The sequence below is a fragment of the Nelumbo nucifera genome, chromosome 1 (assembly GCF_055504915.1).
Source record: "Nelumbo nucifera cultivar China Antique chromosome 1, China Antique-T2T, whole genome shotgun sequence".
Lineage (NCBI taxonomy): Eukaryota > Viridiplantae > Streptophyta > Magnoliopsida > Proteales > Nelumbonaceae > Nelumbo > Nelumbo nucifera.
In genome coordinates, this window is record NC_142649.1 from 204,751,242 (window position 1) to 204,778,801 (window position 27,560).

Below are 27,560 nucleotides of genomic sequence, written 5' to 3' on the forward strand. Positions count from 1 at the left end.
AAAGTTGTTCATTAATCACTATTCACTAATCCAAAGTTTCTTGCAACCATTCAAAAACTAGGTGGCCTAATGGGCTTTGGAACTTCATGTTTGAACTTTGAACTAAGTCAGTTCGGTTCGGGTCGAATTCGGTTTATTATGTGAAAACCGAAACCGACCCGAATAATCGGTTTAGGAATTTGCACAACCCGAAACCGACATGTGCTAATGAAAACCCGGCCGACTTGGGTTGGGTCGGTCTGGGTTGGTTGGTTTGGTCGGGTTGGGCCTTCTTATGAATAGCCATACTCTATAGATCTATAGGCTCTTTATAATTAATAGGGAAAATTTATGATCAATTTGGTTTGAGTGACAATTTGAAAGTTCGGGTACTGGATTAAGGTCATTTGAAAATTCCTGATCTATAGGTATTGGGTTGTCACATTTTGAAAGTAGAGCAAGCTGCTAGCGGGGGAGTGGAGGGGAAGGAGAGGACTGGAAAAAGAGAGGAGTGGGGAAGAAGGAAGGAAGTAGAAATACTCATAAAACTAGAAAGAAGTAGTCAAATGACAAGTGCCTGAAAGATAAAGAATGATATTGACCATACGTGGGCCAGGAAGAAAGAGTCGAGTGCCAGAACGAATGGCTAGTGCCAAAAGCAACAGTTGCCTAAAGCTATGAGTCGAGAAAGATTTTTATTTGACAGATAGCTTACCCCGCTTTCACGGGGAGGGTCGCTTCGCTCGGGGAGTGGAGGGGAAGGAGAGGACAGGTTCAGCCTAGAGAGTAGAGTAGTGGAGCCAGAAAGGAAAGAATGCGTAGTACCAGAGAGACATGTTACGAAAGAAGGAATCACCAACCAGAAACAAATGTACCAGATTATCGCATTTTAAAGTTTGGGGACCAAGTTGTTGCTCGAGCCAAAGTACAAGGTATTGATCAGGAATTTCCCTAATTAATAATGTGTTGATTGTGTTCTACATGATATCCAAACCAACAAAAAAAACGGTATCTTATATAAGATAAGAATTTAATTTTAACAACCAAACAACGCTTTGTAATATCAAAGACATAAATCTTGTTGAACTTTTAAGAGGGGAGTTCTTCTCCGCAATAGGCAATGAATTAGGGGTGCAAATGGGTCAGACCACGATCCACTCCGATTCGAGATCTAATCATATTTGGTCGAGTTTGGATCACTCTAGATCGAATCTTTGGATTGGATCGGATAAAAGGATCTGATCAGAAATCAGGTTGGATTTGGATCACCCCTATCCAATTTGAAAAGATCTAATCCAATATATATTATATATTTATATATATATATATAATATGTTATTTATTTATTTATAAATATATCTGATGAAGGGAAATTTGGCCCGACCTCGCAATCACCTGACACGTGGCAAAAGCAAGCAACTCGGGGCAGTAGAGCGCCCAAAGTGAGCACCGAAAGTAACAAAGTCCAAGCTCACTACTGAGCCCGAACTCCACCAGACCGGATTCTCTACTAGGAGCCCGAGCTCCCTACCAAGAACCCGAGCTCCCCACTGGGAGTCCGAGCTCCCTATTGGGAGTCCGAGCTCCCTATTAAGAACCCGAGATCCCTACTAAGAACCCGAGCTCCCTGCAAGGAGCCCGAACTATCTCGGGTCCTAAGCCTCACAAAGCTATGACCCGAGCTAGCCCATGGTAGCTCGGAACACTCCCCAAACCGAACTCAAGACATCTCGCTCGCCACTCCAGCACTTCGCTTCCGTCACACCAGACTGGCCAAACGTACCTGACACCAAGGACGTCCGTATCCAAGGGCGGCGCACCTGACTGATTTGGGATCTGACGCCTGACAGCCACACTTCAAACGGCCTCCTGCTACCGCCACCTGTCACCGTCGTTACCAGCCGCAGAGACGGCTCCGACAAAAGGAGCAGTGGCGGTTCTGTCCGGCCAGAGGAAATGACATCCGAACTGGCAATAGCTCAGAGATAATCATGCCCGATCTGACAGAAGCCTGGAAGTGAGTGCGCGAGGTGGTTATAAAAGGCTCCTACCCCCCAAGAACAAGGTATGCTAACTTTTGCGCTATCTGGTTTATCTTGCCTTTGAAAGACTCTAACTTGAGCTTCGGAGCCCTTACGCCGGGTTCTCCCCGGAACTTCTTCACTCCCTCTGTTTCAGGTCCCTGCCACTCAGTTCAGAGGCAAGATCGTTGACAGCTAAGATCGGCCGAATTGTGCATCATCAATATCTTTATAAATTTGTTATATTATTTATTTTTTTTATAGAAAACATGTATATATAAATGAAAATAATTAAAAAATACTTCATTTTTTTGTTTTTATTTTATTTTTCTTTTAATAATTTATTAATTTTTAAAGAAAACAAGTTGGATTTGATCAAATCCAAAGATCTAAGTTACCAATATAATTCAAATTCAAATCGAATCCTATCACATCTGGTTGGATCGGATCCGACATAAACAATGTCAAATCGGAATCAAATATACTCTGATTTAAATCCAATCGGATTAATTTGCATTCCTACAATGAATTTTAATCAAGCAGTTTGGGCTTTTAGAATTGTTTGAAGACGTACATACGTACAGTTTCCTTTCCTGTACCTTTTTTTATTTCCATTTTTCCCATCATCCGTTGTTGTGTTTCATGTATTTTTCTACAATTTCATACTCCTCTTTTATTTTTCAGTTTTTGTATTTTATGTTTTTTACGTAATAAAATGATATAATGGCAGTTTGGGCTTTTAGAATTGTTTGAATACGCACCTAACAGGCACATGAGGGTCTTTTATGAAGTCAGTTCACCATATACTAAAGGTAGACTCTAAAAATTTAGGATGGGTCGTCATTTGGGAGGTTCAGTGTATATGGTGTACCCCGAAAGTGAGATCAAATCAGCCCCCACAACGTCTCACAGCACATTCCTTCTCTGTGTATTAGGAACATCTCCAAAATAATACAAAATATAAGGTTTTACACTCCATATATTTGCATTTGTACTCCTTCCAAACCCAGTCTTACAGATGAACAAGATCCAATCCAATCTGTCCAAATTGATATTGATTTGGACGGATCCAACTCAAAACCCGTCCATTAACACCGCTATATGCGTGCACGGAATTTTCAAGATAAATATGGTAACAAAAAAAGTCACCAGTTCTGTAGTCCATTCATTGCTGGAAATGGTCATCGTGGCTTCACTGAATCAACACCAAGCTTGTGTGAACATTAATGACAGGGTCAGTATCATGGGGCACAATGATAGAATTCCACTGTGTATTAAATATAGAATGGTTATGCTTGTGTGAACTTAATTAGATTTATACCACAATGGATGATAAAAACAAGGAAAATGAGGTAAATAAAGATAAGGTTTGAACTTGATGGTTGATGCAGACTATCTATTGCATTGATAAAAATTAGGCTGAATAAATGACATGGTTGACGTTGTAAGGCAAACAAACAAAAAGCCTCACTCAATACATGAACCAAAGAAACATGAAAGAATACATGCACTTATAAAGCAATAGAAACATGAGAGAATACATGACCCTTAAATATTTAATGGAGTTGAATGGCATAACAAGATTCATGGAATACAAGACCTCTAATACTAATAGCTGGGATCATGATTTTTAAACCGTTGTTGATCCGGATGGTCGGATCATTTGGTTCGGGAATCTTCCAGGCAACTGGATCCATTTTACCCTAAATTTAGTTCATAGCCAAAAACCGTTGAATTGGTCAATGACATATTGAATTGGGTGGTCGAACCAATGATCCGTTTAACAGTTTTTTACTGTTTTTTTATTTTATTTACATATTTTTTTGCCAGAATGAACCGTCTATTCAAATTGGATGGTCGAACCATCGACACAAAAACTAGTGGCCAGAACAATTCCGACTCCATGTTATTTTTTAAAACATTGAGTGGGATAAACACTTTATTGAATTTATAAAATGCTGGGCTGGTTCCCTTGATACCCGTCCTGATTTACCCCTCACAACACATCCCAACTGCACATTGGGAACATCTCTCATATTCATGTGTTGTTATTCATGGGAGATGTTCCCGATACATAGTGGGATATGCTGTGAGGTGCGCTTTGTGAGTAGCAAATCCCGGTTTTTTTTGGGAACAGTAATTTCAAGCATTTTTAGAAATATCCTAGGGAGGGCTGCTTCATATATAGCGACTGAAGTGATTAAGCTGAACAACTTATTGCTTTAAGAAGGTTATTAAGTGGAATTATGAAGTCTTAATGGCTGAAGTTAAGTTGATTACCATTCTCAAAAATAATTTTTATTTAATTATTTTATTGACTATGATTGGTAAAACAATGGCCTTCAATGTCAACTTCGAGAATAGACACCATTCTTTTGTTATCTTCAATTTTCATCTTATCAGGAATGTGCTGTATGTCTCATTAAAAAAAAAAAAAAGAAATTTGATGTGTGTGGTCGATCTAAAGAGTTTAGAGTCAACAATTTTTGGTCTAAAAGGGACAACGTTTAGTTGTACTAAAAGGAGCACACCGTTACTCATTTTGCTTATGTAACCGAACTTCTTGTGTGCTTTAATGGTTTAATTAGGGTCTGCTTGGGTATCTCCTACCCACCCTACATACACGACACCACAGAGGGAACATCTCTCCGTGAACGATCACATACAAGGGAGATGTTCTAGATATTATTGATGTGTGGCTGTGATGTTCCACGCGTAGATAGGGGTAGGGTTGTTCTGGGTAGGAGAGCTGAAAACTCGTGTAAGGGTTTGAAGCTTTAATTTACATGCTTTGAAGAAACTTTCACCAAATATACTTAACAGGCCGTCAATGTGGGCCCACCTTACTTAGTCCTGAGTAGTTGCATTTCAGTCCTCTCAAATGAGCACTAAGTATAAATACAAATATGTATCTATACAAATACATACAAAATAATATAAAATATAAGGTTTTGGTTCTACATATTTGTATTTATACTCTTTCCAAATGGAGCATTAGGCTGTATTTGATTGCAGTGTAAATTTATTTGCACTAGTATAAACGAATGAGAGTGCAAAACTAAAAAAAATACAAATTCTTGTTTAATTTTGTTTTTGATTTTACTTTATTCTACTTTATGTCTTATTTTACTTCATTTGTACTGCAATCAAACAAAATAAGTTAAAAATTAAAACAAAAATATGTCAGAATTTACAATCAAATCATTTGCATTACCATAGTTTTGCATCAATGTAAATTCATTTGGATTGCAACCAAACACAACCTTAGGTTTTAATTTGTTTGGTATCATCATTATTTTCACCTAAAAAGTTTTGAATTGGTCAATATAAATTTGTGAGGAAGGACTTTTTTTTTAATGTTTTTGACTATAATAAGGAAAAGATATGATACCAGAAAAAAAATACAGCAAATCAACTGATACCATAAAAGATAAAAATATGACCAATCAAATGGTATTCATCAAGATTCATGGGTTGCTTTGATTGGGCAAAGTTCTTTGGGTACCATGCCTTTTTGGTATCATAGATTTCCGCTTTGTTTTCCTACCTAAAACGTTTCATGTTAACATTTGCATGTGATTTCATAACAACACATAATTATCCCAATTTGTATTAATTAACCCACGACATTTAAGGTTTAAGGTGAAATAAAAACAACACTTTTACCAAACATAACTTTTGTACGTACGGGCTTATTTGGATGGAGTATGTATTGTATTACGGAATATAAAGACCCAGAGGGACCCCATAGGTTAAGGTCTACGTTTACCATTTTTAGGAAAAAATGCAGTTTTGGGGGAAAACAGAACCGATCAAGTGACTGGTTCTCGATTTTTTCAGTCCGATTATCTGGTCCGGTCTATTTTTGAAAACCATAATTTTACACCGTAAAGCTCTAAACATTCAAAAGGACCACAACCCACATTCTATGCATCAACATCCGCCCGTGAATTGACATCAATTCCGAGCTGACACCTACCCGACACTACTTTGAGCCTACAAATTTTGACCCATTTTTAACATAAAATCAACATGGCTTAAAAATGTAATTATTATTATTACATTTTAATAATAATATCATTATTCACATTTTTAGTAATAATAATATTCGTTCATCAAACATTATTACTCAAAAATTGTGAAAATTCAAAAAAAAAAAAAGAAAAAAAGAAAACGACCGTTACGGAATGATAACTGTTACAAAAATGACAACAGTGAGTATCCATATTCACGTAATATTTTTACAAGCTAGCCGGGTTCTCCCGCGATTTTCGTCAACTTCACGAGTTGGGAGTCAGGACTTGTGTGTTGTCTTTACGCGACCGACTAAAAAATAAAAGGTAAAAATAGAGGCGGAACGCGGGAAGGAGCATTACGTCTCTACGGGGTACACCCGTGGACATTCTCTCCTTGTCACAATCGTCCACGTGGCTCTTCCACAGCGCATCTCCCCTCCTTCCTATTTGGCGGAGCCATCATCAAATCAAGCAGCCAATGTTGTCTGTTGAGACACGTCACGTAAACATTACCACCCTTCACTATCTCGGACCTATCAAAAATATCTTCCACCTTCTTCCGACGCGTATTGTCACCTTATCCGAATATCGGACGGCTGAGAATGGAGGTTTCATTTTTTTTAATTGGAATGGAAAAATGGTATAAAAATAAAAACCGAGAATGTCTGATGGGTCGAAAACGGTAGACGAGCCGTCGCTACTCGTGCTATATTTTCTGACCGATTTATTAGAGTGTCGTCCGGAAGACAGAAGTCTCTTCTTGCATTTGCCCTCTTCTCTCTGATTCTCTGGTTTTAGTTTTCTCCCGAGTCGCAGACATGGTGGAACCGGTTGAATTACCGAGTCGTCTGGCGATTCTTCCTTTCAGGAATAAGGTGTTGTTGCCTGGTGCTATTATTCGAATTCGATGTACTTCACCTAGCAGGTAAAGCGCTCTCTCTCTCTCTCTCTGGCATTCTGGGTTGGTTTGTTGGATATTGCGGGTGTTTAAACCTTTATGTTTATCCCGAGCCGTAAAAATTCAATGTTTCTGAGCATAGTACTGAATTTATTCAACATATCATTTGGATTTTATTTTTTTGCCTCGATCTTTTGGTATTGGATGGTTTTGGTTTGTCGGGATGAGTTGAATAGCTATAAACCCTAGAGTTTGGTTTATTTATGGCAAAGTAAATGTGTTACAATTTGTTCTTCCCCTTGTTCACCAATTCATTTTTATTTCTTGCTTTAGTTGGTTTAAGCACGATTATTTTCCAACTTGTGGTATTGTTGTTACGTTAACTCCTAAAGACGTGGTTTTTTTTTCTTTTTAATTTTTCTGCAGTTGGTTTTAGGAAATTATGTTATCTTTGAAGGTCTTGTTCAATGGCATTAGTTGTTGAAATCTAATATTATTGTTATTTCCCGTAGAACAGTTTTGTTGGGCAATTACTTGTTTATTTACTTCGAACTTCTCAAATCAGTGATACAGTCTTTTGACTTGTGCAGTGTTAAATTGGTGGAGCAGGAGCTGTGGCAGAGAGAAGAGAAGGGGTTAATTGGGGTTCTTCCTGTTCGAGATGCTGCTGAGACTACGTCAGTGGGTTCTATTTTATCTCCAGGTCACGCTGACCTTTCCCTCTCCATTTCTTCTCTCTCTCTCTCTCTCTCTCTCCCTCCCCCGAAAAGAAAAAAAGGAAACAAATAAAAGATGATGTTTCTGTTGAATACTTTTCTGCTACTGAAAGGAAGAAATCTTTTATATCTAAAGGTGTTGGAACCGAATCCGGGGATCAAGGTGTGAAAGAGCCAGTTTCCACTTCAGATTCTCATAAGCAGGATAGCAAAAATCAGCAGGAACTAATTCACTGGCATACAAGGTATGTTTTATTTAATTTAGCCTTCTTAGAGTGATTTGTCATTATCTTTGTAGTAACATTTTTCATTTTGTTGAATTAGTAACGCTGTGCATTTGATTTTTCTATTTCAGAGGAGTTGCTGCTAGGGCTCTACATCTCTCAAGAGGAGTGGAGAAACCAAGTGGGAGGGTCACATATGTAGTTGTCCTTGAAGGTTTGTGCAGGTTCAGTGTACAAGAACTTAGTGCAAGAGGAACATACTACACTGCCAGGATATCTCGTCTTGATATCACGAAGGCTGGTAAGGCTTTACATTTTGCGTTCTATAGCCATGAAAGTTGTTTATAAGGAACTCATTCTGTTCCATGGCAACATATTCTGGGATATTTTGTCATGACTTCGAAAACTTTGCTACCTAGATATTTAACTATTTCTGCATCTCCCTCATTATGCCCTGTATTTCCTTCTAAACTCTTCTGCACATAAGGTAAATGTACTTCCCTATTTGTCCAACCAACCAACCAACCAGTGTAATTTTACAGGCTTCTATTTACCTGTGCTTGCACTTGCTCTCCGATGTGCTTGTTGTCATTTTCCAAGCTCCATGGGTTTCCAACTTGCATGCAGCCTAGGCTATTGCACTATTTGGTTCACCTTTAGCAATAAATTGAGCTAACACAAGGCACAAGTCCTTTCTTTTGCATTGCAAACACATTCCAATTCCCAAGGGATGCTGGAAAAAGGAAGGCAAAATTGTTCCTGTTCTCTCATGTTTTTGTTGAAATTAGAATATTCATAAAAAATGGAGCTGACACAAGGGAATGAAGTCAATGAAGTACGGACGCCTTTTGACAAGCACAATGACCAACTTCTCCCAACCTTATGTTTCTAAAAGACTAGTTAGTCCTGCCTTGCTATACCTGGAAAATTCTAGATTGTAATTTATTTTATTATTAACGAAAATTTCTTTTTATTTACTATTATAAAAAAGAAGGTCTTGAGGAGAGAGCTGCTGGAACGGTGGACGAACAATGTGAATCTTATGCCTAAATACTTTCGTAAATCCTGTGGAGCAAAATGGACCACCATTAGTGTTGATAAAAAAGGAGATGGAGGAGGATTGGTATTTGGAACTTTTAGAGTGAGAGGGAAATATTACATTGGCTGGTATTACTTGGGAAACTTGGAGTAGCTTGCTGCTTCAACTGGATTGGCCTGATCTGTGCCCAATGCTTGACTTTGCTCAAAGAAGAACAAGACTTTGGGACTCTTCATCCTGCAGAACCACCTCTGGATGATCTTATCAAGACAAGACTTGATCCCCTCCTGAAATTTCACCCAAGATTGTACATTTTCAAACTTGTTGGCCATGTAAAAATTCTTTTTAGTTCCCTCTGCCTCATTTAAAATGAGACTTTTCTTCAACTCACTGTTCTACACTGGTATTCACCTGTCTTGTAAGACCTTATGCACATGGTTTTTTTGTTTAAATAGAATTATATGGAATCCTGAAAAAGTCAACAAAAACCAAAGAAGTGCATCCAGAAAATGAAAATAAGTATAAAATCAGGAGTTATTTTCTATAGAAGATTCACTAAGGTGTTTTGTCTTCAGAGAGTTAACATTTTCTCAATTCCATGTAAGTGACCATTAATTTTCCGACCTAATACTAATTAAAAAAACCAGGAAAAGGTTTTTCTTTTCTTTTCTGTTTTCATTCCTTTGTCTCCTTCCTGGTCTCCTGGGTAAGCAAATGAAGCCTAAGGGGCTGAGCTGAATGACATATTTCTTTGACTTTGAGTGAGTAATTTTCTAAGGATGTTTTGAGGTCCTTAATGGCTGAAGCTGAAGTGGAATTGGTTACACTGGAATAAGTCATTCCATTGAGCCACTTCAGCCGTTATCAAATGGCCCCTAAGAGTTATTCCAAGGAGATCTACTGTGCAATTTTGAAGGATGTAATCGAATATAACCATAAAATAGTTGTCCAGATTAAGCATTTCCTGTTTTCATGTTTTTAGTTTGGCCGAAATACAGATTAATCCATGTATTGGTCTAAAAGACTAATACATGCCTTTTTTTCCTAATAATAAGAAAGATATGGATCTAGTTTGACCAAAATAGTATTATTTTACATATCTCTTCAATGAAGGAACACTTATTTGTTCTGCTGGAGAAGATGACTGAACTGTAATTATATGTTCTAACAATCTCCAAGATCTAAGAATGACGAATTAATTACATGACAGTTAGCAGAATATACTTTCTAGCAAGATCTAGATATGAATTGGAAATGATATTAAGATTCTGGTATATTTTTGAAGGCAATCTCCTGATCTCAGGTCCCAATGGGTGCTGGCCATCACCAGTTTTCAGAATATAGTGCTTATGTGTACCACAAAGTGTTTTTTTTTTTTTTTTTTTAAGAAATTGAGCAAGAGGAAAATTGTCTGGATTGTGTCCACTATAGGAATGGAGAGAATGCTGATACCATCTAATCAGTCATTGGGTGATCATATCCTGCTGCTACAGGTTTAGCTGTTGTGAACTTATCTTCTTGATTATTAATTTAGTAATTGATTCAGACAGTGGAAGCAATTGAATTTTGACTTTCTATGTAGTTATGTACAGCAGAACAAACTATGACAAATTGACAGCTACTTGACCTGCTATTAAATAGAGATAACTCCACCCTGTATTAGAAAAAGAATTTCCTATCAACATCTTTTTTTATCAGCAAGAAAAAGGTTAATTATATTAATATATAAAAAACAAATTACAGTAGAGTGGTGACCCGTCACCTTTAATATAGAAACAAGCAAGGGCGATAAAATATATATGTAATCATTATAAAATCCATTGGTGGCCACTATATATATAATCCCCAAAGATATTCTGATCCATCTTCTTTAAGCTTGTGCTAAAAATTTTCATTGATGTGGTGGTTGTTGAAATCTGGATTGATGATCTTATCTGTTGGAATGCTGAGATTATCTCATTTTTATCTTAATAGAAATGGAGCAAGCAGAGCAAGATCCTGATCTTATAGCACTCTCTCGTCAATTCAAAGCCACTGCGATGGAACTGATATCTGTTCTTGAGCAGGTAAAAACTTGGTTTAGAATGTACTGCAGTTACTAGTCCCTTAGTTTTTTGTTTCAAAATTTCAAGGGGGGGGGGGTTGGTTGGGAAATAAAGTTATTTAACATATTAACAAACATTTTTCAAAAATTCTTAAAATAAGTGTATTGGTCCGATGCATAATGAAATTTTCAAACTCGCTTATATAGAGATGATGAAATTAATGTATTCTATAGGCCTTGTGAGTGCATATGCATATCAGATCTTACTTCTTTTGTGATCTTTTTCCACTTCACAGCTTCAGATCTGACACATTGTTGTTTTTTTGCCATCGTGTCATCTATCCAATGTAATTTTATATGCTACTGGTTTGATTTTTTTTTTAATTTCTTTAAAATTATTTTTCCTTTTGGATGTAACTGCTGAAATTTAATAGATCAGGTTTCTTAACCACAGTAGTTGAATTAGGTCATGTTTAAGACAGACAATGATTACCCTTACAACTATATAGATATGCACAAAAAACTGAGGTAGTGTTGGTATGGTGAGCTCAGAATCATTATGGTTACTCTGGTCCAATTGGTCATGGTGACTCCAATTCTGCAGAGATGTTGGCCTTCTTCTAGTGCTTATGGATGCTCTTCTTTTAGTTATTGTAGGAGTGAAGATAACCCTCAGGTAATATAAAAAATATCCTCCACCTTCTTTTAGTGAACATGATCATTGGGACATGGTATTAGAGTGGCCAGAGCTTTGGCATCTAGGGTGACCAGCTTGTTCAGATGGACTCGGAGTTACTGTCTCTGGCTGATGATTTAGTTAGGAGAGAAGTAGAAAGAGTTGAATTTATAGCTGGTCTTTCCCTGGCAAGTTAGTCTGCTAAAGAATTAGCAGTTATGTGATCTCAACTGAAGCAAGGGGTGCATAAGAATTACCTATTTTGGGCTCAATTGTAATTTGTCTTATCATTTTCTGAGGCTGCACCTTGCGCCTCTCTGTGGGAAGCTTCTACTGTGTATCTTTCTTAAACTGAACAAGTTCAACTGTTTGCACACAATTTCAGCTTCCTGAATGGAGTACTACGGGCTGCTAAGGACCTAGACTCCTCATTCAGTTTATGATTACCCAAGGACCTAGACTCCTGCCACAATTGTAATAGTCCATAGGAATTGTTAAACATAATCCCTGAAGCATAAAAAGGTTCTGCCTGTTTAGAATCTTTTGTACCTATTGGCCCTGAGTAAACTATGAGGACTTGTCTTGATGGTTTCTGAAATCTCCTCCAACACTCGAAGTCCCAAACTTCTAAGCTTCCCTAAGCTGCAACCATCAAAGTTCAATTTGGTGTTGTCATCAATGCTGAAATGCTTGAACAATTACATGGTTTTGATCCAAGGAGCTATTCTCACTGAATCAGTTCAATTAAGGCTTCTGGAGTTCATTTCTGTTTGGAACAATTCTAGTATTTAATTATTTTCTCAAACTAGCTAGATAATTGGTGCTCTCACATATCTGCAAAGTATTTCTCCCCTCTTTATCCTACCAGGATATTTTTGCTTGTTCTACTGAGATTTTTTTGCTCATCCCATATAGCTGGGAGTCTTTGTGGACTTGGCTTGAGTTGGCTTCCTACTGCTTTTTTTTTTAATTATTTAGAAAAAGTTTATTTATTTAATTATCTTGGCTGGTGTCTACTTGATTGTTACCCTATACTTGCCTGGTCATGAAATTCCCTCCTCCTTCCTCTCATATTACACATTTTTTTGCTTTTCCCAAAGATCTTTTTGAACCATAGTATGATTTTTTTCCCTACCTCATTTCTGCTTTTCTTTGTTCTGTGTTTTGTTGATAAATAAAATGCAACTGTTGTTGTTTAAGATTCTCTTCACAAAGGCACTGACTGTTGTTAGCTTTTGATTGACTAGGTAACTAAAAAATTATGTTGCTCATGTTTTTGTAGCTGCTTTAATTGCTTAAAGTATTTGACATTTTATTACATGATTTAATTTGATCATGTACCTCTCATTCTCAGTATTAACTTTAACCTTTCATATTGTCTCGTCAGAAGCAAAAAACTGTTGGAAGGACAAAGGCTCTTCTGGAGACACTTCCAGTTCACAGGCTTGCTGATATATTTGTTGCCAGTTTTGAAATAAGCTTTGAGGAACAGCTATCTATGTTGGATTCAGTTGATTTGAAAGTAAGGCTTTCAAAAGCAATGGAGTTGGTTGACAGGCATTTACAGGTAATTAAACTGGACAGACATTGATTATGAATTACACTTGGTTATCTTTGTGTATACTCTGGTAAATTTTAACATTTCCACTGTAACAGTCAATTCGTGTAGCAGAGAAGATAACACAAAAGGTCGAAGGACAGTTGTCAAAATCACAGAAAGAGTTTCTTCTGCGCCAGCAGGTTTGCTTTCTCGCTTAAAATGCTAGAAACTTTCTCTTTTCCTTCAAGCACGTGGATAACAAAAATGAGTCTGAACAACAATCAGGGTCTATTTCTTCCAGTGGGAGCCTTCTTCTAATCTTGTGTTTGTCTTTGTTGTTGCTTTGGGTGAGAGAATGGGTAGCAATTGTGCTTAGTAATTTACATGAAAGTCTCTTATTTGCCAACTCCTTTTGATGATACTTTCCAGATGAGGGCAATAAAAGAGGAGCTTGGTGACAATGATGATGACGAGGATGATATTGCTTCCCTGGAAAGAAAAATGCAGAGTGCAGGAATGCCTCCAAGTGTCTGGAAACAAGCTCAAAGAGAATTGAGGTATTCTACGGTATAAATGAAGTAATTAATCACAAAGATCCTCTATAATTGTAACCTTAACATATTATAAGAAATATGAGAATGTGAATTCGAGGTTGAGGGTGGCCGCTTTGTGTGAAGAAAAATGCCAAAGGTTAGGACCATTCCCAATCTACCCCTCCCAAGTCTCCACTCCCTAGATAGTTGGGACCAACATTAGTTGATGATGGCCTTTTATAAAAGATAATTATGGTTTAGGTCCATCATAAAGGATCCTATTTGACACCAAACCAAAAACAAATGGTACAAAACATAATGAATATGCATCAATGTCCTTTACTGTCTAACAAGATTACAAGAATTGTTTAAAAACCTGGCATGGAGACTGAATCAATTTCCCCTCAGTGTCAATGGACCAGACAGGTTGTTCGACCATTTGAGTTGACCATTTGTTCACCAAGTCAGTGGTTTTCTTTTTTAGTAATATGGTGGACCAGAGGTTTCGAACTAGAATTATGATTGAGTCATTGGTCCAACTAGCCAGGGTCAACAATGGGTCGAAAACACTGAATAGTGATTACAGGTAGTATGGATAGAAATGCAAAGACAAGAATAAAAAAATAAAAGCATACAAATAATTTCCCATGATACTAGCATGTCAGTTGAATAGAATAAATGACATCATCACTGGTCCAACCAGCCAGGTCAACTGCTCTGCTTGATTTTTAATTTAGATGCAATTTCAGCTTATCTGGGGCTAAAATGTGGATGAGATTAATTAAAATTGAAAAACGTAAATTTACAAATAATTGTTCATAAGGATTTAAAGGTCTAGAAGAAGTAAAAGTTCGTTCAGATTATGATAGCATGCAATATAGGAGTTATAATTAAATATACGATATTTTTTTAATAACTAAAAGAAATTTTATTAATTAAATACAAGATGATTTTTTGATAGGTAAACGAATTTTTATTAATTAAATACAAGATATTAACATATATATGGTACATGATGTGGAATAAATAATATGATGTGTGCTCAGAGGTTTTCATCTGGTTGGATGTTTAGGTTGGTTAGTCTTCTCTTAGGTTCTCTTTCTCTTTGTACTTCATTTCCTTGAATAAAAGGATTGCATTTCGAAGATCATCACCCTCCTTTACTTCTAGTGAGTCATAATTGGGACTTTGGTCTTAAAAGATAGTTGAGCGATGTCTAGTTGGTCTTTTTGACTGGTTTGTTGCAAGTTCTAGAGAATCTAGACAATATTTTCTTGGATTATGTGGCTTTTGTTGGGAAGTGTTTCATGGGAAGGTTAATACTATGGATACCTTACAAAAGGGAAGATCCTTTTTGTGTGCATCCTCAAATTGGTGCATGTTGGGTTTCCCTCCTCATGTGGAGGTGGGACCCACTCATTATGTTGGGGTCTCTTGCCCAACACGTAACTTGAGAAAGTCAAAATGAAACACAAAATAAAGTTTGAGACTCTTGGTATTCTCTCATTAGTGAGAAAGACACAAATTGTCTTGTCTTGGTTACATGTTAGTAGATAGTGGCACCCACTTTCCATTATCTTTTTTGTCTTTCTCTACAAACCTCATTTGTCTTGGTGTGAAGAGTCTCGTGGACATTCTAGGCACTTATGTTGGTATCCTCTTTTGGGAAAAGTGGAGAAGAAAAGAGTTGGATAAGCTAATCTTTTTTTACAAGAGAAGAAGAATAGATTCAACCTTCTTGCTACGTGAATAAGGGTATCTTTTAATGTAACTATTTTGGCTTCTGTTTTGTGCTTATTCCATCAAGCATTTGTTGGGTTTTCTTGGCTCTTCAACAGTGGTTTTGGAGAGGGCTTTGGCAGGCTTGTTTGGTGAGGTCTTTCTCATGTTTTATTGATTGATATACATCTTGTTTGATGACTGTTGTTTTGTGTATCCAAGAGAGGTTCTTGTCTCTTGAAATTGCTATACTCTACTTGGAACTAGAGAAGTTATAACCCCATTATTTTTGTTAATAGTGAAAGATTTTTGGGTTAGTGCCCCATGATCTTTCCTCTTTATATTTGAGAGGTTTTCCACGTTAAAAATTCTGGTGCGTCATTGCTAGTGGTTTTTGATTATTTGTCTCATCGGATATTGCTTATTATTTCTCCTTTGCTATTTACATTGCTGATTTGCACACTATTAACAAAGGGTTTTAACCCCAATAGTGTATTATGTGTAAATCCAATGGAGAGAGTTCTTACCACCTACTGAGTAAAATTCTTCTTCTTGCTGATTAAAGAAAAAAATATTGTCCTTTTTCTGATTCAGATTCAGCAGAGAAACTGATTCAGATTCAGCAGAGATCAGGATTACAAAAGTGAAACTGCTGCTGTGTTGAGGAGTTAAGGGAAAGTCTTTTAATCCAACCAGATATATCAAGCAAACAGTTGTGACTACTGAAGATGACCTCACTTCAGGGAGATTGGATCCATTGTTATAACCCTTCCAATATCTCTTTTCCCTCTCTGAAGGAGCTAATGAGAAGAACATGGCCCTTCTTACCTGGAAAGGCGGTTAACCATTGCATCCTGGATATATCAATGGGTTGTGTCTAAGATGCTATGCTTAACAATTTGTTCTTCTAGATCAAGATTTATCTTTCACTGCAGAAACAAGCGATTATTGGCATTCTGCCTCAAGCCATGAATTTATTATGGTAGATTCCCTGGATAACCCTTATAAGCTTGTTTCGGTGAGGAGTTCCATTGGGAATGGTTAATGCCTTAGCCTTAGTGGATAGTCTAGCAAGCCAGGGGTAAATGGTAAACCCTCCTTCAAGGTCCCTCTAAGTTCTAACTTGGGGTAATAATGATTGTTTGATGTTTTGGTTTTCTTGGTCAACCTACCAACTTACCAAGTATGTATACCACTTGCGCACATCAATGGTTTAATTAAAATTTTCTTTTTCCAATTACCATAAAAACTAAGGGACTGTGGTTCTCTCCCCTACCTTGAAGGGAAACGTACTTATTTCTTGCAAGTAAATAAATCTTGGTAATCTTTTTAAGGAGAAAAAGGTAATGCAGAGGACAAGAAATGTCTGAAAGTTTTATTAGTGTTAAAAAAACCAATAAAACTTTTCTTTTGGGAATGCCTTTGATTCGCTGGTGTACATTGAATTTAAATCTTGATATTTCAATACCTTTATGGTGAAATGCGAGAATTTTATGCTTTAATTCTGTAATCAGATTGTTGAAGTTTCTTATATTTCTAAACCATTTATTATTATCAGGCGTTTGAGGAAAATGCAACCTCAGCAACCCGGATATAGTAGTTCACGTGTTTACCTTGAGCTTCTTGCTGATCTGCCTTGGCAGAAAATCAGTGAAGGACGTGAACTAGACTTAAGAGCTGCAAAAGAGCGCCTTGACAGCGACCATTATGGTTTAGTCAAAGTGAAGCAACGAATTATTGAATATCTAGCTGTTCGCAAGGTTGGCTCTCTGTTCATGTTGGCCTTCAATTATCTTCTGTTCACTAATTGTTAATATGAGAACTAACATGGTGCTGCTAATTTTAATGAACTGCATTGCAGCTTAAACCAGATGCCAGAGGCCCAGTTTTGTGTTTTGTGGGCCCCCCTGGTGTTGGCAAGACATCTTTGGCCTTATCTATTGCTGCAGCTCTAGACAGAAAATTTGTGCGGATATCTCTTGGCGGTGTCAAGGATGAAGCTGATATTAGAGGGCATCGAAGGACATATATAGGAAGCATGCCAGGGCGTCTTATTGAGGGACTAAAGGTTGAAAGTGGATTTTCCTTGCTTATTGCTACAAGAGACTTTTGTGGTGGTTATATATAATTTTGTTTTTTTCATGGAATATATTTGTGGTTAGGGCATCCGCAGTGGTTTCACATGGTCAGTTGCAGAGTGTTGGGTCTAGTATTTGGTGGGTCCTACTAAGAGATCCTATATGTTGGCACCAATTATACTGAATGGTCTTAGCAATCAAAGTCAATGTGCAGTTTAGAAAATAAAAGCTGCTTCAGAAAAAGCTAACTCATACTAATGAAATTCATTGGAACATGGGAAAATCAGATTGGGTTGACTTGTATGCAAGTATTCATCATTTATGGTCTTCTACCATGTTCTAGACTTTATGGTATTGAACTTTACTATATGATGATGATACTTACCTTGGTTTCAGCCTTCATCTTCTCCCCGACACTTTCTCTTCATTTATTTTCCTCCCTCCACACTCATCTCTGTCTTCCTTTCTCTCTCCTCTTACATGTGCATTTGCATGTGTCACTCAACTAATCCTTGAAATCTGGAAACAATCTTTCCCTGTTACTGTTGTTGCCCTTGGCTCAGTTGTCAGCTTTGGAGTCATATCCATGGTTACTATCATTCCATTACTAGACTGTGCTCCTGAAAACCAACTGTTTTAGTAGTAGTCTTAATTTAGTTCTCTTAATGGTTTCCCAATAGTACATTCATTTGTGTTTTTAATGCATTCAAAAAAGAAAGAAAACAGAAACTATAGATGCCTTAGTATAATAGATCCAGTTAAACAGATCCAACCCCCCCCCCCCCCCCCCCCCCCCCCCCCCCCTTCCCTAAAGAAAAATGTTGTAGTGTCTAGAGATACACATCTGTCAGGTCAGACATATTTGATCTCTACCCGGTAGTTACATTGCATTGCTTGCATTTGTATATATTTTCTATGTCCTTATAACTTTGCAACTTCCTGACTCCTGACATAGATTGACACGTGTTTTGATTGTTAAATTGTAGAGGGTAGGTGTAAGCAATCCTGTTATGCTGCTAGATGAGATTGACAAAACTGGTTCTGATGTCCGTGGAGATCCAGCTTCTGCACTGCTGGAAGTTCTTGATCCAGAGCAGAACAAAACCTTCAATGATCAGTATCCAGATTTCTTTATATTTCATTGCATATTATCTTTATGTAGTTCATTGTTTGCAGTTATATTTGCTCTATACCCTGGTGAAGTTTTTACTCAATGATTATTGGCTTTTTTATGAGTTTTTTAATAGTAAAAACCAAGAGAAAATATCAGTAGGAAGAAGTTTTAACTTCACTTTAATCTAGTTGTGTATCTAAATAGGATTCTCATCAATGGACTTGGATATACAAATTTATTCCTTAATTGAAAATAATCAGCTATTTAAATGTTCCATTTGACCTTTCAAAGGTGATATTTGTTGCAACTGCAAACAGGATCCAGCCCATCCCTCCACCACTCTTAGATCGAATGGAGGTCATTGAGCTGCCTGGATATACACCTGAAGAAAAGCTAAGGATAGCCATGCGGTATTTAATTCCAAGAGTGCTTGATCAGCATGGATTGAGTTCTCAGTACCTCCAAATTCCTGAGGTAATGAAAAGTGCTTGTCTTGCTGTATCTTCCAAAAAAAAAATGTCATAGCCTACTTATCTGAACAACCAAATATTAGCATGATCTCAGTCTCTTGATCATATGTCATGCCACCATGGTATTAAACCACAAGTATTCTTGGAATTCTTACATTATTTTTTTTCTCTTAAGTTTCAACTTCTCTTATTGTTTCCCCTTGACCATTTTTCTTATCTTTCATCTTTTTTCCCCTGATGAGTAAACCATCCAGACCAGGATTTGTTCACTTAAAAGTCTCATGGTGCAGTTTAATTCCTTATCTGCTTTCTTATTTTTTATTTGAAATTAGACATGATTAACAATAAGGTACAATGAATGGGGTTTCTTTGTGCATGTAGCATATTCTTTTCAACATAATTAGTAATAGGTATTATTTATCAATGGTTTTGGTTAAAGAGAAAATTTTCGGCAGATGTTTAAGTTGTTACGATCATCTAGGGCCTTTTGAGAATGATCTCTAAATTGTTGTAAAAATAAATACCTTTTAAGAATAGAAATCCTCTCCCTAGCGCAAGGCTTGAAGCTTGGCTTCTCTCTTTGTCTTCAAAGGATTATGGTGCAATCTGACGCACATATTGTGTGGGCTGGATTCTTTCACCCTTTATGTTTCATAGAGGAGTGAGATCATTTCCATCCATGTTGAATAGCTCGTCTAGATCTCAACACTCTATGGCAGGTGGCTTCACAAGAAACAAGGTGGAAAAACTAAAGCCATATTGGGGGCCTTTTAATCTGGTATAAATTCATACTATGGATATTTAAGTATTGCGTTGTAGGTGAATCTCTGAATCATCTTCTGAGATTTTGAGGTTTTCAAATGTTGGGGCTTTTCCTCTTAACTTTTTGCCCAACCATCAGGAAGATTTCTTTCATCATGCCAACAAAAAAATAATAATAACGTGAAGAGCTACAAGAATAGCAATAGTTTAGGTGCTTTGGGAGGAAAGGAACAATGGAATCTTCCAAGAGCATGCGGATTTAATTGAGAACATTATTTTCAAGGTTGCACACTGGTTAAAGACTCTGGACTTTTTCAAGGACTTTTCCTTGATGATATTATAAGGAATTGGTTTGCAGTGGTGCATTCCTCATCGTTAAGGTCTTTGATTTAGGAAAATTGGGCTCCTCCAGTAATCCAAAGATTTAAACTAAACCTTGATGGAAGCTCCTCTGGCAACCTGGGTCCTTCGGGCATAGGTGGTGTCATAAGAGATGAAGGAAGAGTTGTGGCTTTGTTTTCTGGGCCAATAGGAGTGGGTGACTCGCTATGTGCTGAAACACTAGCTCTCTGTCTAGGGCTGAGATTGGTGAAACAGTTGGGTTTTCAACAGATTGAGGTGGAAAAGGACTTAAAGTTGGTGACAGGGTGGCTGCAAACAGGTACTATGGGGACATCAACTCACAGGCAGAGCTTGAAGGAGATTACAAGCCTTTCAAGAGAGTTTGGAGTGTTTAGATGGGTTAGAAGGTCAGCAAATGGTTTGGCTGATTCTCTAGCCAAAAAGGGACAAACAGGGGAGAATTATTCAGGGCTGAGTTGTAATAGTAAACTTGCTGAGGGGTCAGAAGCCCTAGTATAAGGGATTGGACCTTTGAATCCTTCAAAAAGGAAAAGAGATGTTTTTGTATTATTTTTTATCATTTTTTATATGGTAGCTTCAAAGGTGCTAAACCAAATAGCCAAGTCTATAGAAAAAGGTAAAGTGACAAACCACAACTTAATTCAACGAAGTTTTGTCCCAAATTCTGTGGTCAGATACATGAATCCTGTTCTGCAATTATTGATTGAAAAAAATCCTGATCCGCAATTGCATTCTTTCCTGAGGCAGGCATAAAGCAAGTCATGCTCCCTAATGCAAGACACAGGCACACAGCCCTTATGCTGGCAGCGAAGAAACCAACTACAATGATACTCTCCTTAGTCCTTAAAGTTTTAATAATGAAAGTGCCACCTCTAGGTTGGGAGCTTGATGCTAACAGAAACACTAGAGACAATGAATTAAGACAGATCCCTTTATATCTTTGAAATTAAACTTTCGATTCACAATCACTAGGGAAAATGCTAAATCTTTTCGTTAAAGAATTTGCAATTCGCATTGAATGGACTGAAAGGGTCGATTTTTAACTGGTCTAATGTTCCACGTGGCCCACATGAATGGAAGATAGATCAATCATTCCCACATGAATAGAGGATAATCAATCATTCTATGGATCCCTATTAGGTGATATGTTCATTCTGGTTGGATCGCTTTGGTTGTCTAATCTATATACGTTCTTTTTTTTATTTGATCCACATACTTTTCTTTTTGAGTGACAGGGATGCCACTTGTGCATTTCAAGAGGAACATTACACAGGGTGATGTACTTGCAATTTTATATTTTAGTATATTAGATATCATTAACATGCTAAATGGTAGATTCTAGTTCCCTGCATGTGTGCTGTGTTCTTTTGGTTTCCTTTAACTTAGGATGCACCATTGATGGATTTTTAAATTCATATGCCAATCTACTTGGTACATCATGCAGTGATGTGCTCATATCCTGGAAAGTGTCTTTCATGGTTTTTTCTTAGTCCTGCACGACATAGCATGATCTTTTTCTCACTGTACATCTTGGTGAATAGGATGTAGTGTATGATATTTATTTTTGTTCTTTGGAGTCCACGTTGCACACGATTTTTGAACTTATTTGATTGATTGCTGTGAATGTGGCAGTCTATGGTGAAACTTGTAATTCAGAGATACACTAGAGAAGCTGGTGTGCGAAATCTAGAGAGGAACTTAGCTGCATTGGCTCGTGCAGCTGTGGTTAGAGTTGCTGAGCAAGAACATGCAGTACCACTTAGCAAAGATGTACAACAGATAGCTGCACCAATGCTGGATGCTAGGCTTGTAGAGGGAGCTGAAGTAGAAATGGAAGTTATGCCAATGGGTGTTAACAATCATGAGATATCAAATACTTTCCAGAATACTTTTACTATGGTGGTGGATGAAGCTATGCTGGAAAAAGTTCTTGGGGTAATTCATCCTTATCTTTCTTAATATGGAGTCAATTGAAAGCAATGTGCCTTCATGAAATCTGGTGTAATTATTAAGCACATTCTTAGCAATCAGGTCTGTCCAAATGTTAGGCTGATTAAAGCCATTTCTCTATTGGGTGAATCCTGAAAATGGAATGGCTGAATGACACATGGACAATTGTTTGAAAATTTCATGTGCTGGGAGTGTCCACTTCCATTGGTTTGGGGTTATGGCTATCCATAGGATGTCCCAAGGTTTGCTGATCTGAATTAGTGGGGCACATATGCTATGATTCTATGCTTTCTTGAAATGAATCCAGACTGAGTTCTGCTTGAATACCCAGGTTTCCTCCTATATTCATTTTTCAGATTTAGTTTTTCACTGTACTTGGTATAGCTGATCATATATTGTGGTGGTACTATGCTGCAGCCTCCAAGGTTTGATGACAGAGAGACTGCAGAACGAGTTGCAACTCCTGGAGTATCAGTTGGGCTTGTTTGGACCTCCTTTGGTGGGGAGGTTCAGTTTGTTGAAGCCACAACTATGGCAGGAAAGGGTGATTTGCATCTTACTGGGCAACTTGGTGATGTTATCAAAGAATCAGCACAGATAGCACTAACATGGGTAGGTTTCTCCATATTTTTTTAACTTGTTTTGATTTCTTCTGGCATGCTTACACCATGAATTATGTTTATTCCTGTAAGGAGAATAAAATGCCTGTTAACAATAAAAAGAACAAAATACCTGTTAGTGCATCCATAACTTAAAGAACAAAACTAAGAGTTTGGAATTTATAATATCCTTTAAGAGTTGAACTAAATTTTCCAAATAAATTTTATGATTTATTTACCATTGAAGCCATTTCCTCTGCTCTTTTGAGTATCCCTTCTGCATAAGGGATACTCAAAACTAAGAGTTTGGAATTTATAATACCCTTTAAGAGTTGAACTAAATTTTCCAAATAAATTTTATGATTTATTTACCATTGAAGCCATTTCCTCTGCTCTTTTGAGTATCCCTTCTGCATAAGGGGATGACTATTCCTTCTATTCTACTTGATTGTTTGTTTGGTCTTTCTTTTTGAGAGGAAATCTTCCTAGTTGTCATCCATATACAACTAGTTCTATCCAAATGCATATTTCCCAACATTTTCAGGGAGATTGCAGTTGTAGTTCTTTATATTGCTTAAAATAACTGATGCACCTTTGCTTGTCAGAACCACAATAACAGGGGAAAAGAAAGAAAATATGATCAAGACAAAGACTTAAAGTTATTTTTTGCATTTAACAAAATTCAAGCATTGAAGTTCTTTTTCAAAACCTATATGATCAAGACAAAGACTCATTCTAAAATGTGTGATATTTATGCTGAAATATGGCATATATAGACCAGTGTTTTAAAAGCGCAAGGCACAAGGCGAGGCGCACAATTAAAGAAAAAGCTAAAAATTCAAAAAAATAAAAAAAATTCAAAAAAATTATAAAACGTACTATTAATGAAAATATAAACTTAAGTTTTAAAATAAATGTTTTAAAAAACCTATTATCTAAAATTAAAGTACATAAACATAATATGTAAAGCATATTCAAATGAGAATTTAAAAATGAAATCAAACATATAAAAACATTTTCAAGCATATAAAACCCACAATGTCTACATGCATCATAAAACGACATTGTTGAATTACTCTAATGGCATGGTCGTGTTGATTTTGTTTTCTTGTTCATTTTGAAATCAACTCAATAATTCAGCAAAGCCTTGTCCGACCATATGGGGTCAACTTCTTATCCCTCTTCGGTGTGTCTTTTAATTATTTCTCTAAAATTTCTTTGATTTTTTTTTATATCTTCAGGAAAGTAAATCTTTTTAACTGATCTAATTTTGTTGACTTCCTAACTGAAGTAATTTTTTTTTTTGGAAGAAAAAGTTTACTTTATTTGAAGAAAAGAAAGGTACATGAGGAGATGTACACAGCAATTAAGCACTCAGAAAGTTACATAGGCAAAAAACTATCACTAAAAAGGGAATCCCTGTGAGCGCCAGATTTAGCTAGACTGTTGGCTTTAGAATTTAGCTCCCTCGGAATCCAGACTACATGAGCATTTAGAGAAGAGAGGATGTCTCTCGCTTCAGCCAGGTAGTGGGCTAAAGCCCAAGGCCCACTGTCAGGGTTAGAAAGCCAGTTAATGGTGTTGGCTGAATCTCCTTTAATGATAAGGTTTAGTAAGCCCATGTCTTTTGCAATCCTTAGAGCTGCCATGACTTCGGCCTTTGTTGAAGAGGCTATCCCAATCGGCCCACTAAAAGCCCATCTGATATTGCCGTTTCTGTTTTGAATTACCCCTCTAATACCCGCAGCACCTGGGTTTCCAAAAGCACTCCCGTCAAAGTACAAGATCGTCTCCCCTTCCACTTCAGGTCTGAAGTAACTCCTCTGAAGTAAATTGAGTTGGAGGTCCACAAGAAACATCTATAACAGATTATAGAAATCAGCTCCTCAAAGTTTTTTGTTCTGTTGGTAAACACCTGGTTGTTTCTCTCTTCCCAAATGCTCCAGAAGATAGCATGAGCAGCAGACAGCCATAAAGTTTTTTCTCTTTTGCTTAAACCTCTTCCGGGAATACCCAGCAATCAACCACATTTTCTGGGAATACCCAGCTGTATTCAAGAGTGATAGACAGAAATTCCAAAATTTTCTAGTTTCCTCACAGTGATTCAGGATGTGGTTGGTAGATTCCCCAGCTTTAAGGCAGAAACAGCACACATGGGGAGATAGATAATACCTTCCATGATTCTTTTTCTGAAGGAGGTCGTAAGTATTGATTTTCTTTAAGCTGGCTTCCCACACAAAAAAGCATACACTGGAAGGGATATGAGCACACTGAATTCTCTTGTAGGGGTACTGATCAGTAGCTTGATCTTCCCTAACTAAAGCCTTGAAGCAAGACTTGGTTGAAAACTTACCTGATGGGTGAAGGGTCCAAACACGGAGATCTGGGGAAATTTGGGAGAGGTATACCTCTCTCAGGGTATGCAAGAAGCTAGTGATTTCACTAAGTTCCACGACCCTTAAAGGTTTCCTGAGATTTAGATTCCAGTTGAAGTAAGGGGGGGAGGGGGGTAAAACCTGGGATATGGAAGCTTCTTGGTTTATGGTAAGGCTGAATAGGCGAGGGAAGGAGTTGGCTAAGGTAGAATTACCCCCACCATAGATCAGTCCAAAACTTAATTCTATTGCCCTTTCCCACCTTATATCTGATAAAGGATATGAAAAAAGTGTAGTTTGAGATTATACCTTTCCAAGGGTGGGTGTCTTTGACCCGATTCAAGTGGAGCTTGCTATCCCAACCGTTGGCGTGCTTTCCGTATTTGCTAGTAATTACAGCAGTCCAAAGCGCATTTGGTTCAAGAGGGAATCACCACAACCATTTACTGAGAAGAGCTGAGTTTCTTTCTTTCAAGTGGCCTACTCCCAATCCACCTCCCTCCTTTGGTTTGCTAACCTGAGACCACTTCACAAGGTGAGAGCCCCTTTCCCCACCTCCTTCCCAAATGAAGTTTCTCTGAAGTTTTTCTACCTGAACTGCTATCTTGTTGGGCATGCGCAAGATAGAGAGGTAGTAGGTGGGAAGGTTTGCCAATGCTGCTCTAACTAGAGTGAGCCTCCCCCCTTTTGACAAGTAGTTCCTTTTCCATGTGGCTAACTTCTTCTCACATTTTTCTAGAATTGGTTCCCAAAAGTTTTGATTTCTCGGGTTTCCTCCAAGGGGCATCCCCAGATAGAGGAAGGGGAGGTTTTCTGCCTTACATCCCAAGATCTCTGTGAAAGTGTCCAAGGAGCGAGTACCAGATAGATTTAGGTCAGCAATACTGCTCTTTGCAAAGTTTACTTGCAGTCCAGAAATCCTTTCAAAACAGGTGATGACCCATTTCAGATTTGATACAAATTCTTCATCTGCCTCTAGGAAAAGGATGGTATCGTCGACAAACTGGAGATGAGATATCTGGGTGGCTTCCCGTCCGACTTCAAAACCTCTCAAAAGACCAAGAGAGATAGCCTTGTTCACCTGTTGGCTAAAGATTTCTGTGACTAGAGTAAAGAGCAATGAGGAAAGGGGGCAGCCTTGTCTTAATCCTCTGCTAGCATTAAAATATCCTTTTGGTTGCCCGTTTATTAGAACTGAGAACCAGGTGGAGCTTATACATCCCTCAACCCACTGAATCCACTTGTTTCCAAATCCCATTAATCTCATTATTTCTGTGAGACACTCCCAATCTACTTTGTCGTATGCTTTTTCCAAATCGAGTTTCACAATCACCCCTGGTTTTCCATTCATCTTCCTCTCTTCAACGCATTCGTTTGCTATTAGGATGCTGTCAATGGTTTGTCGCCCTTCGACAAATGCAAACTGATTTGGGGAAATGATTTTTTTTTATGAATGATAATAAATTTATTAATTCTGAAGCAGATTTAGAGTGAGTTCATACAACATCCCAGGGAGAGGCGCGAGCTGCAGCCCCTCTTGAATCTTACAAGTAAACTAGGAAAGAAAAGCAAGAATCACAACTGAGCCCAAAACAATTCTTCCCTATTTACCCCTTGCTTAGCTAACACATCTGACAAAGTATTTGCTGATCTCCCCACCCACTATACAATGACCAACATATTCCTTGTCAACCAACTAAATTTCTTCATTTCATTCTTGTAACGCCACATAGCCTCTTCAGGATTTTTCAACCAACCCATCACCACTTTGGAATCCCCCTCGATTGTTAGGTGTTGTACCCCCAGCTGGTTTGCAAATTGCACCCCTTGTACAGGTTTTAAAAGTTCTGCTCTGATGGAGTCTCCAATTCCCAAGGGACCTGAGTAGAACAACAAAATCTCTCTCTTCTCATTTCTCAAAGCACCCCCCACTCCGGATACTCCTGGATTACCCATGCTACTTCCATCCAAGTTTAACTTTAGTGAGCTTTCGGGTGGAGGAGACCAGCTTGTAATTGATTTGTCCTTTAGAGATAAACACCTCGCTATTGCTGACCAATTTCTCCAAAGGTCATTAAAGGAGAATTGATGAAAGATTTCCAAGGTCTTCAGCCAAGGTATTGCCCTATTTAACACAGTCTTTCAATTCCTGACTGCTCCTTTCCTTTTCTTGAAAAATTCTAATATTCCTTTCTTCCCAAAGAGTCCAAATCAAGGCAACACGAGCACATCTCCACATAATTCTCCTTATTGTTGTAGGCCAATAAAAGGTAGAATGGTTGAAGAGCATGTGAACTTCTGCTGGTAGACTCCAACTACTCCCAAACAACTAAAGTAGCCAAGCCCAAAGGTTTGATAAAATTGAGGAATTGAGGAAGGGTGTTGTGAATGGCCTTCCAAGGTACTGCTAGGTTAGCTTGCCTTGATACACCAGCATCCCATGA

General features: G+C 37.7%; 1 protein-coding gene across 4 annotated transcripts in view; it reads left to right on the top strand.

Annotated features, from left to right (window-relative positions):
- The first annotated feature begins 6,680 nt into the window (after window positions 1-6,680).
- LON2 (lon protease 2) overlaps window positions 6,681-27,560 on the top strand; it is a 28,030-nt gene continuing 7,150 nt past the window's right edge. For 2 of the 4 annotated variants that reach the window (XR_737335.3, XM_010276256.3), the window contains exons 1-14: window positions 6,681-6,941; window positions 7,505-7,617; window positions 7,767-7,875; window positions 7,986-8,155; window positions 10,868-10,959; window positions 13,001-13,180; window positions 13,270-13,353; window positions 13,583-13,710; window positions 16,964-17,165; window positions 17,267-17,473; window positions 18,470-18,600; window positions 18,858-19,071; window positions 21,825-22,127; window positions 22,560-22,754. Coding sequence is in view for 2 of the 4 variants with exons in the window: in XM_010276256.3 (XP_010274558.2) it covers window positions 6,835-6,941; window positions 7,505-7,617; window positions 7,767-7,875; window positions 7,986-8,155; window positions 10,868-10,959; window positions 13,001-13,180; window positions 13,270-13,353; window positions 13,583-13,710; window positions 16,964-17,165; window positions 17,267-17,473; window positions 18,470-18,600; window positions 18,858-19,071; window positions 21,825-22,127; window positions 22,560-22,754 (2,235 nt within the window). In the remaining 2 variants the exon portion in view is untranslated. Of the gene's footprint in view, window positions 6,942-7,487; window positions 7,618-7,766; window positions 7,876-7,985; window positions 8,156-10,867; window positions 10,960-13,000; window positions 13,181-13,269; window positions 13,354-13,582; window positions 13,711-16,963; window positions 17,166-17,266; window positions 17,474-18,469; window positions 18,601-18,857; window positions 19,072-21,824; window positions 22,128-22,559; window positions 22,755-27,560 lie in introns of all 4 variants that reach the window. The other 2 variants (XR_016080967.1, XM_088895914.1) reach the window with 2 other exon arrangements.